This window comes from Lagenorhynchus albirostris, chromosome 20 (genome assembly GCF_949774975.1).
Source record: "Lagenorhynchus albirostris chromosome 20, mLagAlb1.1, whole genome shotgun sequence".
NCBI classification, from domain to species: Eukaryota; Metazoa; Chordata; class Mammalia; order Artiodactyla; family Delphinidae; genus Lagenorhynchus; species Lagenorhynchus albirostris.
In genome coordinates this window covers 38,635,848-38,650,605 of record NC_083114.1, presented here as the reverse complement: position 1 = coordinate 38,650,605, position 14,758 = coordinate 38,635,848, and the positions used below count along the sequence as shown (strand labels likewise).

At 42.7% G+C, this 14,758-nt stretch overlaps 1 protein-coding gene and 1 pseudogene across 2 annotated transcripts in view; one reads left to right on the top strand and one right to left on the bottom strand.

Annotated features, from left to right (window-relative positions):
* The first annotated feature begins 229 nt into the window (after positions 1–229).
* The window catches only part of CWC25 (CWC25 spliceosome associated protein homolog), a 30,658-nt gene continuing 16,129 nt past the window's right edge, over positions 230–14,758 (top strand). For both annotated transcript variants that reach the window (XM_060134565.1, XM_060134564.1), the window contains exons 1-5: positions 230–395; positions 2,649–2,821; positions 10,293–10,529; positions 13,509–13,578; positions 14,278–14,405. In XM_060134565.1, the coding sequence (XP_059990548.1) occupies positions 378–395; positions 2,649–2,821; positions 10,293–10,529; positions 13,509–13,578; positions 14,278–14,405 (626 nt within the window). In that variant the 5' untranslated portion in view covers positions 230–377. The remainder of the gene's footprint in view (positions 396–2,648; positions 2,822–10,292; positions 10,530–13,508; positions 13,579–14,277; positions 14,406–14,758) is intronic.
* Positions 8,096–8,831, bottom strand: LOC132511612 (mitochondrial import inner membrane translocase subunit Tim17-A-like; annotated as a pseudogene).

Below are 14,758 nucleotides of genomic sequence, written 5' to 3'. Positions count from 1 at the left end.
GCAACCGAACCGCCGGGCTAGGCCCAGGACCAATTGTAACTCGAAACAGCCGCAGCTTTTTAACTCACTACTCCAGAAATCAGGGGAGGAGCCAACCCGAGGCGACCAAAGTGAAACCACAGATCCCGCGATATCACGGCCGCAACCTGCGAAGCTGCACGTGACGCTACCGCCACGCAGCGCGACAGCGTGTATTAAACGTCATGGTACCGCGACGCAGTCGCTCTAATACAACGCTCTCCCGGAAGTGGTCTCCGGATCGGGCAGTGAAAGTGGTAGCCAGTCGTCCCCGGGATCAGATCTCCGGAGGTCGTAGCTGAACTCTTTCTCTGCGTTTCGCCTCGATCCTTCCTGAGTCTTCCAGGTTCTCCACCATCATGGGGGGCGGAGACCTGGTAAGTGAGGGAGCCCAGGGCTGGGGCAAGACTGAGGCCGGAGACCGACTGAGGCTGGGGACGGAAATTGGTGGGGGTGGCAGTGGGTATTCTTGCAACGCAGCCGTTGGGGACGGGGAGCTGTAGCCCTGGACAGGGGACGGATAACTAAGGCCATGAGGGACCGGGCGGAGACTTGGGAAGATATGTGAGGTGGGTCGCCAAGGAGGGGAGATGGTGTTTGTTGACAGGGAACTCTTCTGGCTGGAAATTCTGGGAAGACTCGGGGGCGGTTGGAACCATGGCTAGGAAAGGAGGCAGGTATGGAGGACGTGTCACTTTGTTTTGTATATCTTGTCTTGGGATACATCTCCTTTCCTCAGCTAGGAGTTCAGTCATGTCCTGGGCTGTAGTAGGGGTGATTTGTGCCCCCGTTCTCCTCGTGCCTGAGCCATGTCCTGGGGTCACGGAAGATCTTCCTCATGTTCACTTTTCTGACTTCCACTCCTTCTTCAGTGCTGCATTCTGATCTGTAGTGGCAGAGCTTTCTTCTGAATTCATAGCACTTAATATAAGTTATGTGGCTATTTCTCTTAAACTGTATAGTTCATTTGTAGGGGGCTAAGCCTCCGAATTGGGCAAATGTACCCATAAGAGCATGGTGCAAGATCAGAAAAATGCTAATCTCCTGAAAGTGTAGCTAATTGAATCAGCAAATAGATTCGTTTAGCCACCTGTCCAGTAGCTATATTAGAGTTTGTCAGGTGTTGTCAGTTAGAATGAGTTCCAAGATACCATCAAGGTTCTTCTGACTTAGTGTCTTCAAGTAGCTGCATTTAGGGATAGGAAAGCTCTAATCCAGAGTTTCTCAACCTCAGTGCTATTGACATTTGGGGCTGGAGATAATTCTTTGTTGTGTGTGTGGTCCTGTGCATGTAGCAGCATCCCTGGCCTCTAGCCAGTAGCACCTTTCTCCTTCAGTTGTGACAACCAAAACTGTCTACAGACATTGCCAAATGTTCCCTGGGAGGCAAAATCACCCAGATTGAAGGCGAGAGACGAGGACCATTAGGACAAGGTGGAGGGTTGGGGAGGAAGGGAGGAAGGGCTGAACAACCTGATGAGGGGAAAGGGAGTACAAGAAGAGAGAGAGAAAAGGAAGCCCTCATTTAAAAAAAAAAATTATTTTGGCCACACTGAGCAGCATGTAGGATCTTAGTTCCCTGACCAGGCATTGAACCCTGCCCCCTACAGTGGGAGCACGGAGTCCTAACCACTGGACCACCAGGCAATTCCCTCATTTAGGTTTCTTAACTGGTCTCCTGGTTTTCAATCCTGATCCTCTCCAATCCATTCTTTACATGCTAGGCTGGTCATGCCTCCCACCTGCATATGAATGTTTAGTGTTTTCTGCTGTCAACAGGATAAAATCCAATCCCTTAACATGGCTTATAAGGCCCTTAATCTGTTGCTTTCTTAGTTGGCTTCATCTTGAGCCCCTTCCCATCAGCTTGCTCTCCTATCTCCAGCCATGCTGAATTATTTGTTCTTTCTCACCACTGGGCCGGCAGTTGTGTGTGCTGTTACCTCTGTGTGGAAAGCTACCCCACTCCTTCCCACTTCCTGCATCACTGGGCTAATTTATAATTATCCTTGGATGTCACTTCCTCCAGGAAACCTTTCCTGGTTGGGAAGCTGAACCAAAGCAGTGGCTCATGGGGAGGAGGGAGAGGAGAAGCATTCCTTGAGGGTGAGGAGGAAGATCAGAACCAGGGGGAGATTCTTGGGAAGGAAGGTTGAAAGAGGTACTAGGTGGGGTTGTAAACCATGCAAGTTTAAGGCACGTTAAGTGGACTCAAGGAAAAGAAGGCTGTGTTCATAAGAATGAACGTCCAGTGCCAAAGGCACTTGAATTCTTTTGCCTTTCAGAGTCTATACTTTCCTGCTTCTCTACCCCATTCCTCCTGTATTGTCATCACCAACCCTCACTTCAGGCATGGCCAGTGGAAGTCAGACTCACACATTTCAGGATAGAAGTATTTGAAGGGAATCTCGGAGGGGCCTGTTTCATCCTGAAGCTTTATGTACTTGAACAACTTCTCTCCCGCCCCGCCATGTGTGAGATTTTTGGGTGCCAACCTTGCCATTGTTAAAGACGTCTTGCCCTTACATGCCTGCCTTGGCATGAATATAGGGGTGGGAAAGGGAGGGCCAGTTATACTCACCACCCACCCACTGCCCGCATTGTTTTCTCCCTCCTTTCATTTACCTCAGAATCTGAAGAAGAGCTGGCACCCGCAGACCCTCCGCAATGTGGAGAAAGTGTGGAAAGCTGAGCAGAAGCATGAGGCTGAGCGGAAAAAGATTGAGGAGCTTCAGCGCGAGCTGCGGGAGGAGAGGGCCCGGGAGGAGATGCAGCGCTACGCGGAGGACGTTGGAGCTGTCAAGTACGTGAGGAGCTGGAGCGATTTGGCCTGGGGGTGTCTTGGTGTGTGGGAATTGCAGAACTGCCTGCAGGTGCATCGTCCAGTTGTTGCATAATAGCTGGTTAAGAGCGTGAGTTTGGAATCAGACTGGCCTGGGTTCTGAGGCTGGCATGGCATGGACTAGCCTAGCTGTGTAACTGGGAGCAAGTTTGGGAGTCTTGGTTACCTTGGTAGAACCGGAGGAATGAGAGTACCCAACTCCTAAGGTTTGTTGAGGATCAAATGAGATGACATATAAAGGGCTTAGTGTAGACCAAGTTCATGGTAGATGATTGCCAAACAGCTGTGGCTGAGGATGATTGCCTGTACCCTGCTTCTCAGTATGTGTTGAGGCCTCTGTCCTGCTTTTGTTTATTTATGGATTGCAGGCTCATTTTAGGGAGGCAGAGAGGTCCCGTGGAAGGAGGTAGATGGTGTGTCTGTCAGTAAAAGCTGTGTGAATGTGGACAGTCTCATTCGATATTCCCTGACTTCAGTTTCCTCTTGTATAATATAGGATAGGAGTAACAGACAATAATTACTCTACCCATCTCATAAGAGGGGATGGGAATAAATGTGTTCTGAGAAAAATTAAAAGCATAAAATATGCAGTGCAGGTTTCCCGGAACCTGGGATTCTAATCTGGGGTGTGAGGATAGACAGTGGGAATGTTCTTTACTGATTTCTGTAATTTAATAAAGCGAGATCAGCTCCGGGTCCAGCCGGGGCTCTTGACCGGGAAGTGGCCGCGCAGTGGGGAGGGTGCTCTCAAGTGGAGGTTCCGCGGCCCAGGGAGGGCAAAAGCAAAGTCTAACTTATTCTCAGAGGGAGGTTTCTTGAGCCAGGGAGGTGGTCTATGGTGGCGCTAATGGAGTTAGCACTGGATAGAAGCTAGGTGTTGTGAGAGCGCCCCAATTTTTTTTGTTTTAAAGCCGATCCAAATTTCCATCTCTATTTTCTTTACTCTTTCTTGTTTCTAAATGTTCAGTGTACTTTTTCTGCAGCTAATGAAAAGTGAAGGTCTTCAAATGTCATGTTTGAGAGTACAGGTAGTATTCAGTGGAAATTGGGAGTCGTCAATATGTTTTTTTTTATCCCAAGAACATAAAACAATCTGTACATACATATTTTTTGTAAATCTTAAATGTAAGAAAATATAGTTAAAAATCACCTGCTTTAAAATCAAATGTAAAATTATTCTTTGGGAATTGTTTTTTTAAAACAGTGAAAAGCAATGAGTAGTGAATGTACTAAAGATATTTATAATCTCGGACTTATTTTAATATACTTGAAATTTTGTTTCTGGTAAGAGCTATTGCTTTCTTGTTTGACTTCCTGATTAAGTTTCAGTAAAATGTGCATATAATAACAACAAACTGTATTCTGTATGAAAAAAACAAATCCGAGAAAACCCACGTCTTCACTGCAACGATCACCAATAAATCGGTATTTTTTAATTAAAAAAAAATATGCAGTGCATTCCTAAATCAGAATTGAATAAAAACTCCAGATAGACTAAAATTGACTTATCTGTACTATCCCTTGTTCATATCCTAGTGGGCAAGTCTGCAGGGTGACATGTGACATACTTCCCCTGTTGGATATACAGGGCTTTTCCTTAGTAATTTCATGACAGGAGGATTTGTGACATTCAGAGGCATGTGTGTGTGAGAGAGAGAGAGAGACTTAGTTTCAGTTCGTGGAAATGGCATTATGGAATTTAGGCAGGATAACAATTACATTCTTTCTTTTTGTTTGTTTATTTTATTTATTTTTTATATAGCATGTTCTTATTAGTTACCTATTTTATACATATTAGTGTATACATGTCAATCCTGATCTCCCAGTTCACCCCCCCGCCATTTCCCCCGCTTGGTGTCCTTACATTTGTTTTCTAAATCTGTGTCTCTATTTCTGCCTTGCAAACCGGTTCAACTGTACCATGTTTCTAGATTCCATATATATGTGTTAATATACGATATTTGTTTTTCTCTTTCTGATTTACTTTTACTTCACTCTGTATGACAGTCTCTAGATCCATCCATATCTCTACAAATGACCCATTTTCGTTCCTTTTTATGGCTGAGTAATATTCCATTGTATATATGTATACATTCTTTCAGGATTGGCAGAAGGCCATTCTGACTTAAGTATAAAATTTGAAATGTTTTAAAATAAATGGAGTCTTGGAGTTTTTAAAGTACAGCACAATATATTTAGGGCATTAATATATAAAATGAGGTAAAATAATGAAATTTTATAAATTTTTTTTAACCATAGATACACATTAAATTATTTTACTTTATACACTTTGTATAAATTATATTCTTTATAATTTAAACTAAATAAATTTTACACATTTGAATTAATTCCTGGGCAGCTTATATGACATTTTTATATGTGAGGTTTGAGATTTTTTGAACCCTTGATTTTAAAACAAATGTCAATTTTAGACGGAATACCCATTAGTTATAAGAGTTTACTTTCCCACTAACCAAAAGTAAAAAATTATTTTGAAATTTTTATTCAGCCAAGCATTACATATTCTGTGCCTGATACGTCAGAAATTTGGGCTTTGCAGAGTCTACTTAATGAGGTCAGAGTTATAGATGAGCAGCTTCAGAGCCGGGAGTCAGTGTATATCCTGTTGCTGACCCTCATGCCCTCTTGTCTGTTGGGAATGGGAAGAAGGTGATTTTATATTCTTTTGATTTTTTTGCCCCCTCACATATTCTCCAATGTTATGAAACTCAAAGGTTAGCACGTAGGTCCCTTTTTTTTGGTCTTTACTTGCAGATGTATTTAGACGATCTGCTTGTCCAGCTGACTGGTTTGTGTAGTTCTTTGCATAGTGTCGTGCTTTTCATTTATCCAGTACAACCCTTTGCTATTTAACAATTCACTTGTATGGTTCAGATAATCTTTTCTGTGTTTATTATACAGCTCTCTTAGAACAAAGAAGAAACCTCAATATGCATGTTATCCTTGATCTCCATCCAAATCCCTCTTTGCAATAGAATGTTGTTTAAGTATTTACTGATAATATTAGAAAATTGTGTTTTCTTTACCAGCATTTTTCAACGCTTGCACTTTAGGGTGTCCTTGGAAGATTAGATAAATGAAGATGGGAGTGATTCCCACCCAAGCAGACTCTCTAAGATTAGCAGCGGGGGTCTGGGGCGAGGGCATCTGGATACTTTAAGAGCTCCCCGGGTGATCCTCATGGGCAGCCTCAATTGAGAACCTGTTCTATATCCTTAGTGATAGCAACAGCAAAAATCTATACACCATTTCGTTTTTATATGACTTTTACCCCAAATGTTCTCTCATTTAAAAACTCAGAGAGAGGGTCTCACTTTAAAAATGATGAGAAATGGCAGTTACTAGCTCCATTTTAGACGTGAGGATATGGAAGTGCACAGAAGTAATTTGCATGTTTACCCACCTGGGTAGTGGCGGAACCAGGTCAAGTCCAGTGGCACTGGATCTCAGCGATACAACATGTTCTCTTACTGGAGGGCCTGAGCAGGACTGATATTAGTTGAGTCCTTTTAAGACTAGCTGTAGCCCTGAAAATACTACTTTATAGAAGTATCTGTCTTCATTTTATCTATCCTTTCTTCTGGATATGTCTTGCTCCTTTACCTGCATATTCCTGGCCCTCCTACCTCTTCATACTGTCTCTTCTCTTTTATTCACTTGCTTAGCTTCTTTTCCCTCATCCAGTAACTGCTCCTGCTTCCCAAGGCTCAGTGCTCTTCTCCCTTCACTCCTGTGGTACCAGTGTCTGCTGCATGCTGACGACTCCCACGTTTATCCCACACAAACTCTTGTACCTCTGTATATTCAGGCAGTTCTTTTTTTTTTTGTTTTGTTTAATTCAGGCAGTTCTGCTTCAAGTGTCCCACAGTTACCCATCACATACTTAGCTCTCAGCAGCACTGTTCAGTAATTAGTTGACCTCTGTGCCTCATCTGGTAGCCTGTAGCAACTCAGCTGCCTGAATCTTTGTCATCTTTCTGACCTTCTTCCTCTGCCTGGCACATAGGAAATGTGCCGAGTCATTGTTTACAAATGAATAAACAAATATTTATTTCCAGTTTCCCCATCTGCATTCGTGTCAGGCATGCATAGACATGATCCCTTGAGCCATCTTTGACAAGTCCTTTTAGGATCCCCCCCTACTCGATCACTGAGACCTGCTTTTCATTCAAAAAGTACTGCCAGTTCCAGACCCATTGCCCATGAATTGTCAAACACTGAACATATTAGGCAACTGTCTGGGATTAATTCCAGCCATCTAGGAGTTTAAAAAAACCTGGTGGGAGATACAAAACACATACATAGAGAATAAAAAGACTAGCTAGTGGGAACATCAGTGATTATCCCCAGGGTAAGAAGACATGACAGAACTACAGGGTAGGTTATGGGATAGGAGGGGCAAAGAAATTATGAAGTACATATTTTATCTCAATACATTTATGTTTCTTCTGCCTGTTGATGAGTTGCCCTTGAAGTAAAACAAAGACAAAACAAAACAGACTAGCTAGTGTTTATTTAGTACTTACTTTGTGCCATGCACTCTTCTGAACACCTTCAAAATTCATTGACTTATTTAATCCCCAACAACCCTACAAGGCAGGTACTCTTTTATCCCCATTTTACAGGTGAGGACACCAGTGCTCAGATGAGTTGCTTGGCTTTAGAGCCGGGATTCAAATCCATGTTGCCTGACTCCAGAGCTTGTGCTCTTAACCATTATGTTATACTGCCTTTCAGGAAAATGAGCTTGCCAGAATATTCTAGTCACCACTGATCTTCTTGCTTAGACCTCTTTAAGCTCTTATGTAGTCTGCCTTTCACAGTCAGTTCCCTCCAACCCCCAGGAGTTTTTTTATTGTTTGAATAACAGAACACACAAAACCAGGCAGAGAAGTCTCCTAGGAAATGATGGTTGTGTTTCACTGTTATTTGTCCCTTGGTTCTTCATCTTCTAAGCACTTATTACAGTTTCTTTTAAGGCTGTTAGACATGTATTTTGATTATAAATACAGTCCAACTGTGAATAAATAACTGTATTGTCTTTTTACACCCATCCCCCATGTTCCTTTAAATAGAAAAACGTGCTCAATATCTCTTAATAGCCTATTTGGCCATGGTTGTCTCACCTGTGATTTAAAAATACATTGTATCTTGATCTTCCAAAATCCTTCTTGAATTACAGCTTATTCTGTTAAAGAAATTCTGGGAAAGAAGTCATTGATATTGTTGATAGTCTCCAAAAGGTGAGGGTGGTAACTGAGTTGAAGGCACCTGGGAGGGATCTTCAGCAAACCGAGGACCATTGGGAAACTACACAGAGGCAGATCTTGTCAGTAAGATACCAGCTCCTCCAATTAACCCTAGGAGAATGCCACCAGTCACAGCTGACCCAACAACTGTGGCCACTGGTCCCTTTTGGCTGCCAGTGTGACTCCTGTGAAGGCTGCACTTGTGACAGAATTCCAGAGGTCTTTCTAACATGCACCATCCAGCCGAGAATCATGGAAAACAGACCTCCCCAAACTGCAAAGCCACCTCCCAACTGTGGAGGCCTGTTTTTGTTTTTTTTTTTTTTTTGGCGGTACGCAGACCTCTCACTGTTGTGGCCTCTCCCGTTGCGGAGCACAGGCTCCAGACGTGCAAGCTCAGTGGCCATGGCTCACGGGCCTAGCCGCTCCACGGCATGTGGGATCTTCCCAGACTGGGGCACGAACCCGTGTCCCCTGCATCGGCAGGCGGACTCTCAACCACTGCGCCACTAGGGAAGCCCGGAGGCCTGGTTTTAATAGCTGTCAAACTCCCACATAGTCTCTGGTTTACTCCCACTGGAGAATGGTGAAAACCTTTAATTGCATAAAAGACACTACTACCTGTGGTACCCATCATAAAGGCCGCACCACAGTCTTCCACATAGTTCTCCGGGGCACGGCTCTCACTCTTGCTCCTCCATCTTGACCCCAGTGGTGTGAGTGAGGTTGGGTAAGCTGGGTGGAGCCTGACCCCTGTGGCCCACAATCAATTCTTTTTTTTTTTTTTAATAAATTTATTTATTTATAGCTGCATTGAGTCTTTGTTGCTGCACTCAGGCTTTCTCCAGTTGCGTTGAGCAGGGGTTACTCTTCGTTGTGGTGCACGGGCCTCTCATTGTGGAGGCTTCTCCCGTTGGGAAGCACAGGCTCCAGGCACGCGGGCTTCAGCAGTTGTGGCACATGGGCTCAGTTGCTCCGCAGCATGTGGGATCTTCCTGGACCCAGGGCTCAAACCCGTGTCCCCTGGATTGGCAGGCGGATTCTTAACCACTGCACCACCAGGGAAGCCCCACAATCAATTCTTAATCATAGACTATAGTGTTTCTCAAGCCAATCCTTATAATAGGAAAAGAAATCTGAAGGGTTAGACCCTCTATTATTGGTTTAAATTATTTTTATTAAAAATATATGCAAAGATATAACTAGGAAGGTATTATTTATGCTCATAGTTGTTATATAATCTTAAGCAAAAATAAATATACAAAATTTAAAAGTCATAGTCAAAAACCATTGCACCTAATGTTATAGATAATATTGTTTCGATGAACCTACTTTGCTACTTGTAGTGTGAATGTGATATTGGCTGCTCCAACACATGCTCTTATGAATGAATTCAGCACACCTTTACTGTCTGTTGTGTGAGGGCTCAATTTTCTCACCACTTTTTTTCTCTCAGAACCACAGGAAAATATTTGGCATGATTTGGCTTCCCTCTTTTGGCTTGAAAGCATAACTTGTTATTGCTGGTCTTTTCTCATTATCCCCTCAAATGTAGTATATTACCACTGGTGCCAAGGTGACAATAAGCACCAAAACACACAGTAAACACAACTGCATATGTGGTCACTGCAATTGTTTTGGTGATGAGCTGATCCAGAACATGCATTTTAGCTCTTTCAGATTATCCTCGAAATGAAAGCACAACATAAAGACTTTGTAAAGGAGACTTGAGAAACCCTGAGCAGAAGATCCATGCCCCAGGCTGAGGAACTTTTTTTTCCTCATAAATTGCTTTAGGTGTGTGGAAATGATCTCTCTCCTAAAATGTAAACTCCATGACAGCAAGTACCGTTTCTTCCCAAGTGCCCCATGGAGTGTGGTGTTTAGTCCTTGCTAAGGGGCCTGTAGAATGAGTCCGGTTCTGACCAGCTGTGCCTTTTTTTTTTTTAAAGTTTGGCCACGCCTTGAGGCCTGCAGGATCCTTGTTCCCTGACCAGCAATGATCAAACCTGCACCCTTGGCAGTGAGAGCATGGAGTCCTAACCACTGGGCCGCCAGGGGATTCCCCCAGCTGTGCTTATCTATCCCTCATGTTCAGGTTTTGTGTGTAGGTTTGAGAAGTCTACATTTTCTTTGACTGTATTTTTTTTTTCTTCAACCAGGAAAAAGGAAGAAAAATTGGACTGGATGTACCAGGGTCCTGGTGGGATGGTGAACCGTGATGAGTACTTGCTGGGGCGTCCCATTGACAAATACGTTTTTGAGAAGATGGAGGAGAAGGAGGCAGGCTGTTCTTCTGAGACAGGACTCCTCCCAGGCTCTATCTTTGCCCCATCAGGTGCCAATTCCCTTCTTGACATGGCCAGCAAAATCCGGGAGGATCCGCTCTTCATCATCAGGTACTGATGAGTGGCTGAGAAGGGGATTTTTATTACAGAGATGCTTAGCAGAGATGTTATCTCACCTCTTGCTTTGCAGTTGGTTTCCTGTTGGCTTTTGTCTGCCATGTAAAAGAATTTGTCTCCATTTGGGCTTCTGATGTTGAAAAGGAGGCTCTATTAAGGGTGCCTGAACTAGGCTGTTTGGGAAGAGATTGGTAAATGTACCAGGCCAGACCAAATTTATTCACTTACCTTTGGCCCTTAAACAAAAATAAGAGGTAGAAGCAAGGTGAGAAAGACTGGCAGCTTCTTAGAAATTGGGGGATATGTGTAGAACTGGCTGGGGGGTTGAATAGGCCTTTTCCCCTCCCCTCTACCCCTCCCTTTTGTTTGTTTTTTGCAGCAGAACCCTTTGAAAAGAAACTTTAGAATTTTATTTGATCAAAGTAGAGCTGCATTTTGGGTGTTAAATGAAATCATGTGGTGCATTTTTTTTGTTTTTGTTTTTAATTTTCAGTATTTTATTTCAAGTGTGTAAGGTTGAACATTAAAAAATGTTTATTTCTTATTTACATTTCTTTTGAAAATTTTAAAGTTATCTATATATTACAGATATATATTTATATGTAAATATTTTCTCCCATTTTGTTAGCGTCTTAATTAATTAATTGTAGTAAAATATACATAACATAAAATTTACCATCTTAACTTTTTTTTTCTTTTTTTTTCAAGTTCCTTAAACTCACCAGCGTACAAATGTGAGCAGGCACTCTTCCCACACTCACATTGTATCATGAGTACATATTTCGGTTTTTTTAAATAAATTTATTTATTTTTGGCTGCATTGGGTCTTCACTGCTGCACACAGGCTTTCTCTAGTTGTGGCGAGCGGGGGCTACTCTTCATTGCGGTGTGCGTGCTTCTCATTGCGGTGGCTTCTTTTGTTTCGAAGCACAGGCCCTAGAGCGCATGGGCTTCAGTAGTTGTGCCGCGTGGGCTCAGTAGTTGTGGCTCGTGGGGTCTAGAGCACAGGCTCAGTAGTTGTGGTGCACAGGCTTAGTTGCTCCGTGGCATGTGGCATCTTCCTGGACCAGGGCTCGAACCCATGTCACCTGCATTGGCAGGCAGATTCTTAACCACTGCGCCGCCATGGAAGTCCCATTTTAACTATTTTTAAGTGTACATTTCAGTGGCAGTAAGTATATTCACAGCGTTGTGCAACCATCACCACTACCTATCCTTCTCCAGAACTTTTTCATCTTCGCAACTGAAACCTTATACTCATTAAACAGTAAGTCCCCATTCTCTCCTCTTCCCAGCTCCTGGCAGCCACTTCTACTTTCTGTCCCTATGAATGTAACTACTGTAGTTACCCATATAAGTGGAATCATATGGTATTTGTCCTTTTGTTACTGACCTATTTCACTCAGCATAATGTCATCAAGGTTCATTTGTGTTACAGCATGTGTCAGAATTTCCTTCTTTTTAAAAATTGTGGTAAAATACACATGACATAAAATTTACCATTTTAACCATTTTAAGTATATATATAGTTCAGTAGTAAGGGTATCCAAATTGTTGTGCAACCAACCTCCAGAAGTTTTTCATCTTGCGTAACTGAAAATCTGTATCCATTAAGCAACAACTCTTCATTTCCTTTTCCCCCCAGCCCCTGGGAACAACTATTGTACTTTACATTTCTATGAGTCGGACTATTCTGAACCTCATAAAAGTTGAAATCATTCAATATTTGTTTTTTTGTGACTGGCTTATTTTACTTAGCATAATGTCCTCAAGGTTCATGCATGTTGTAGCATGTATCAAAATTTCCTTCCTTTTTAAGGCTGAATAATATTCCGTTGCGTGTGTATACCACATTTTTTAATCCATTCATCTGTCGTGCACATTTGGGTTATTTCCACCTTTTGGTTATTGTGAATAATGCTACTATGAACATTGGTGTACAAATATTGTGCATATTATTTTATAAACTCCTTTTTATCACCTAGTCATATATATGGCACATTTTTCTGTGTTGCTGACTATACTTCTGTCACATCATTTTTAATATCTATATTGTATGGATATACCATAATTTATTTTAAAACATTTTTTTTGACACCTTCCCTTTCTTTTGTTTTGTTTTGTTTTTTAAAATTTTTATTTATTTATTTTTGGTTGCATCAGGTCTTAGTTGCGACACGCAGGATCTTTCATTGTGGTACGTGGGCTCTCTAGCTGTGGTGTGTGGGCTTAGTTGCCCCAGCATGTGGGATCTTAGTTCCCTGACCAGTGATTGAACCTGCATCCCCTGCATTGGAAGGCGGATTCTTAACCACTGGCCCACCAGGGAAGTCTCTACCATAATTTATTAATATTCTCCTGTTAGATCCCTAACTTGTTTCCAAGTTTTCATTGTTATAACATGAATACCTTTTTAGTGACCCTCCTTGATTATATCCTTTCAGTAACAAATTCTTGTGGAAGCATTTGTAAGATTAAAGAGTTTGTGAGTATGTACAGGCTGTGATAAATGTTGCCGAATTGTCCTCTGGGAAGGTTGACCAGTTTACCCTCCTATGAACCCTATGTGAGAGTAAGACTTCTTGAAAGAGGTATCCATTCTGTTTATTTCCCAGGGGTTATCATGCTAAACAGTGGAGGTAGTATTGAAATGTTGCATACGTTTGATACACAAGATGACATACATTTACTTGACCAGTTGGGAAGCCCTGAGCATGAAGCTTAATAAGCAACAGACCAAACTCACTTTCTTGCACAACAGGGAACCAGTGTGAACTTTCCCCACAATAGTCAATCCCTTATGCAGATTTGGGAAAGATTTCTGGCTTCCACACAATCATGCAGATTGCACCATGGGGCCTGTCTGCCTGCACTGAGAAAAAAGATTGCTGTATAGAATTATGGAGAGTAGAATGAATGGTTTAATCCCCTTTTGCGAAAGAAAGAATCATGATTTTTATAACTTCTCTTTAGGAAGAAAGAAGAAGAGAAAAAAAGAGAGGTATTGAATAATCCTGTGAAAATGAAGAAAATCAAAGAATTGGTAAGTAGTACATCAAATAAGCATCAAGAGCTACTTAACATGAAAACTCCTCTCCATTTACTCTTACAAGAGGGAAAGCAGCATGGCTTTAAACATTTTTGTCTTTTAGAGACCTTCTCCTGGTGATTTTGTGCAATCTTAACATATAAAGCTTAATTATGCTTGATTTTTCTCTTTTATGTCTTTTGGTTGGAAAAACAGCATGTTATATCATTCTTCCAGAAAAAGAGGGGTATTGGGATATGCCTGTAGAAAGCATGATCATGCAGTGTGTTCAGGAGATCAGGTGGTATCAAGCCTTTAGGGCCCATTCATCACTCATGTGACATATTATGTGATTGTTCCTTGGATTAGTTGGTAAGGAAAATTTAAAGATTGATCTTGTGGTCCCTGATTACTGTCAGCAGAGTTGCAGTCTTTTGACAAATGGGAATTCCTAAGCAGTGGTTCTGGGGACTGTTTGAAAACACAGATTCCCAGCCCCACTCACCAGAGAGTCTGTTCAGTAGTCTAGGGGTGTTTGTGCACAACCAGGGTCCAGACCCTCCACTCTTGTCGACAGGGGACGTCTGATCATGTCCTGGACCCCTGTAGACCCTGAGACCTGGAGGCAGGTAGTTTACACATGACCCTGTCCCCTCAGAGGGACTGACAGGGGTCCCAGTAATCTTGCGCGGTTATGTTCTGGGCATTTTCTAGTTGCAAATGAGTCTGGAAAAAAAGGAGAAGAAGAAAAAGAAGGAGAAGAAAAAGAAGCACAAGAAACATAAGCACAGAAGCTCAGGCAGCGATCGTTGCAGCAGCGAGGATGAGCACGGCCGGGAGAGGTGAGTGTGTGGAACGGCGTCCTGCACCTGGATTCACTCACTCATTCATTCCACAGATACGAACTGAATACTTGCTCCGGGCCAGGAGCCACCAGGTTTGGGGGTTCAGTGGAGAACACTTGCACACCGGCCCTCTGCCCCCAGAGCTGGCCAGCTAGCACTTGAGTTCCCGGAGGAGTTGGCGAAACCCCCAGGGGAGCTGGCTGTAGCTGTGTCAGTCTTAGGTCAGACGTCCTGGATATGACTTTCATCTCAGCTCTTGATTCCTGCAAGACTTACGTGGGTTTTATGGAGGCTTTTTTTTTTTTTTTTCCAAATGCATTAATGGGCCCATCTGGACCTGTTCTGTGTGT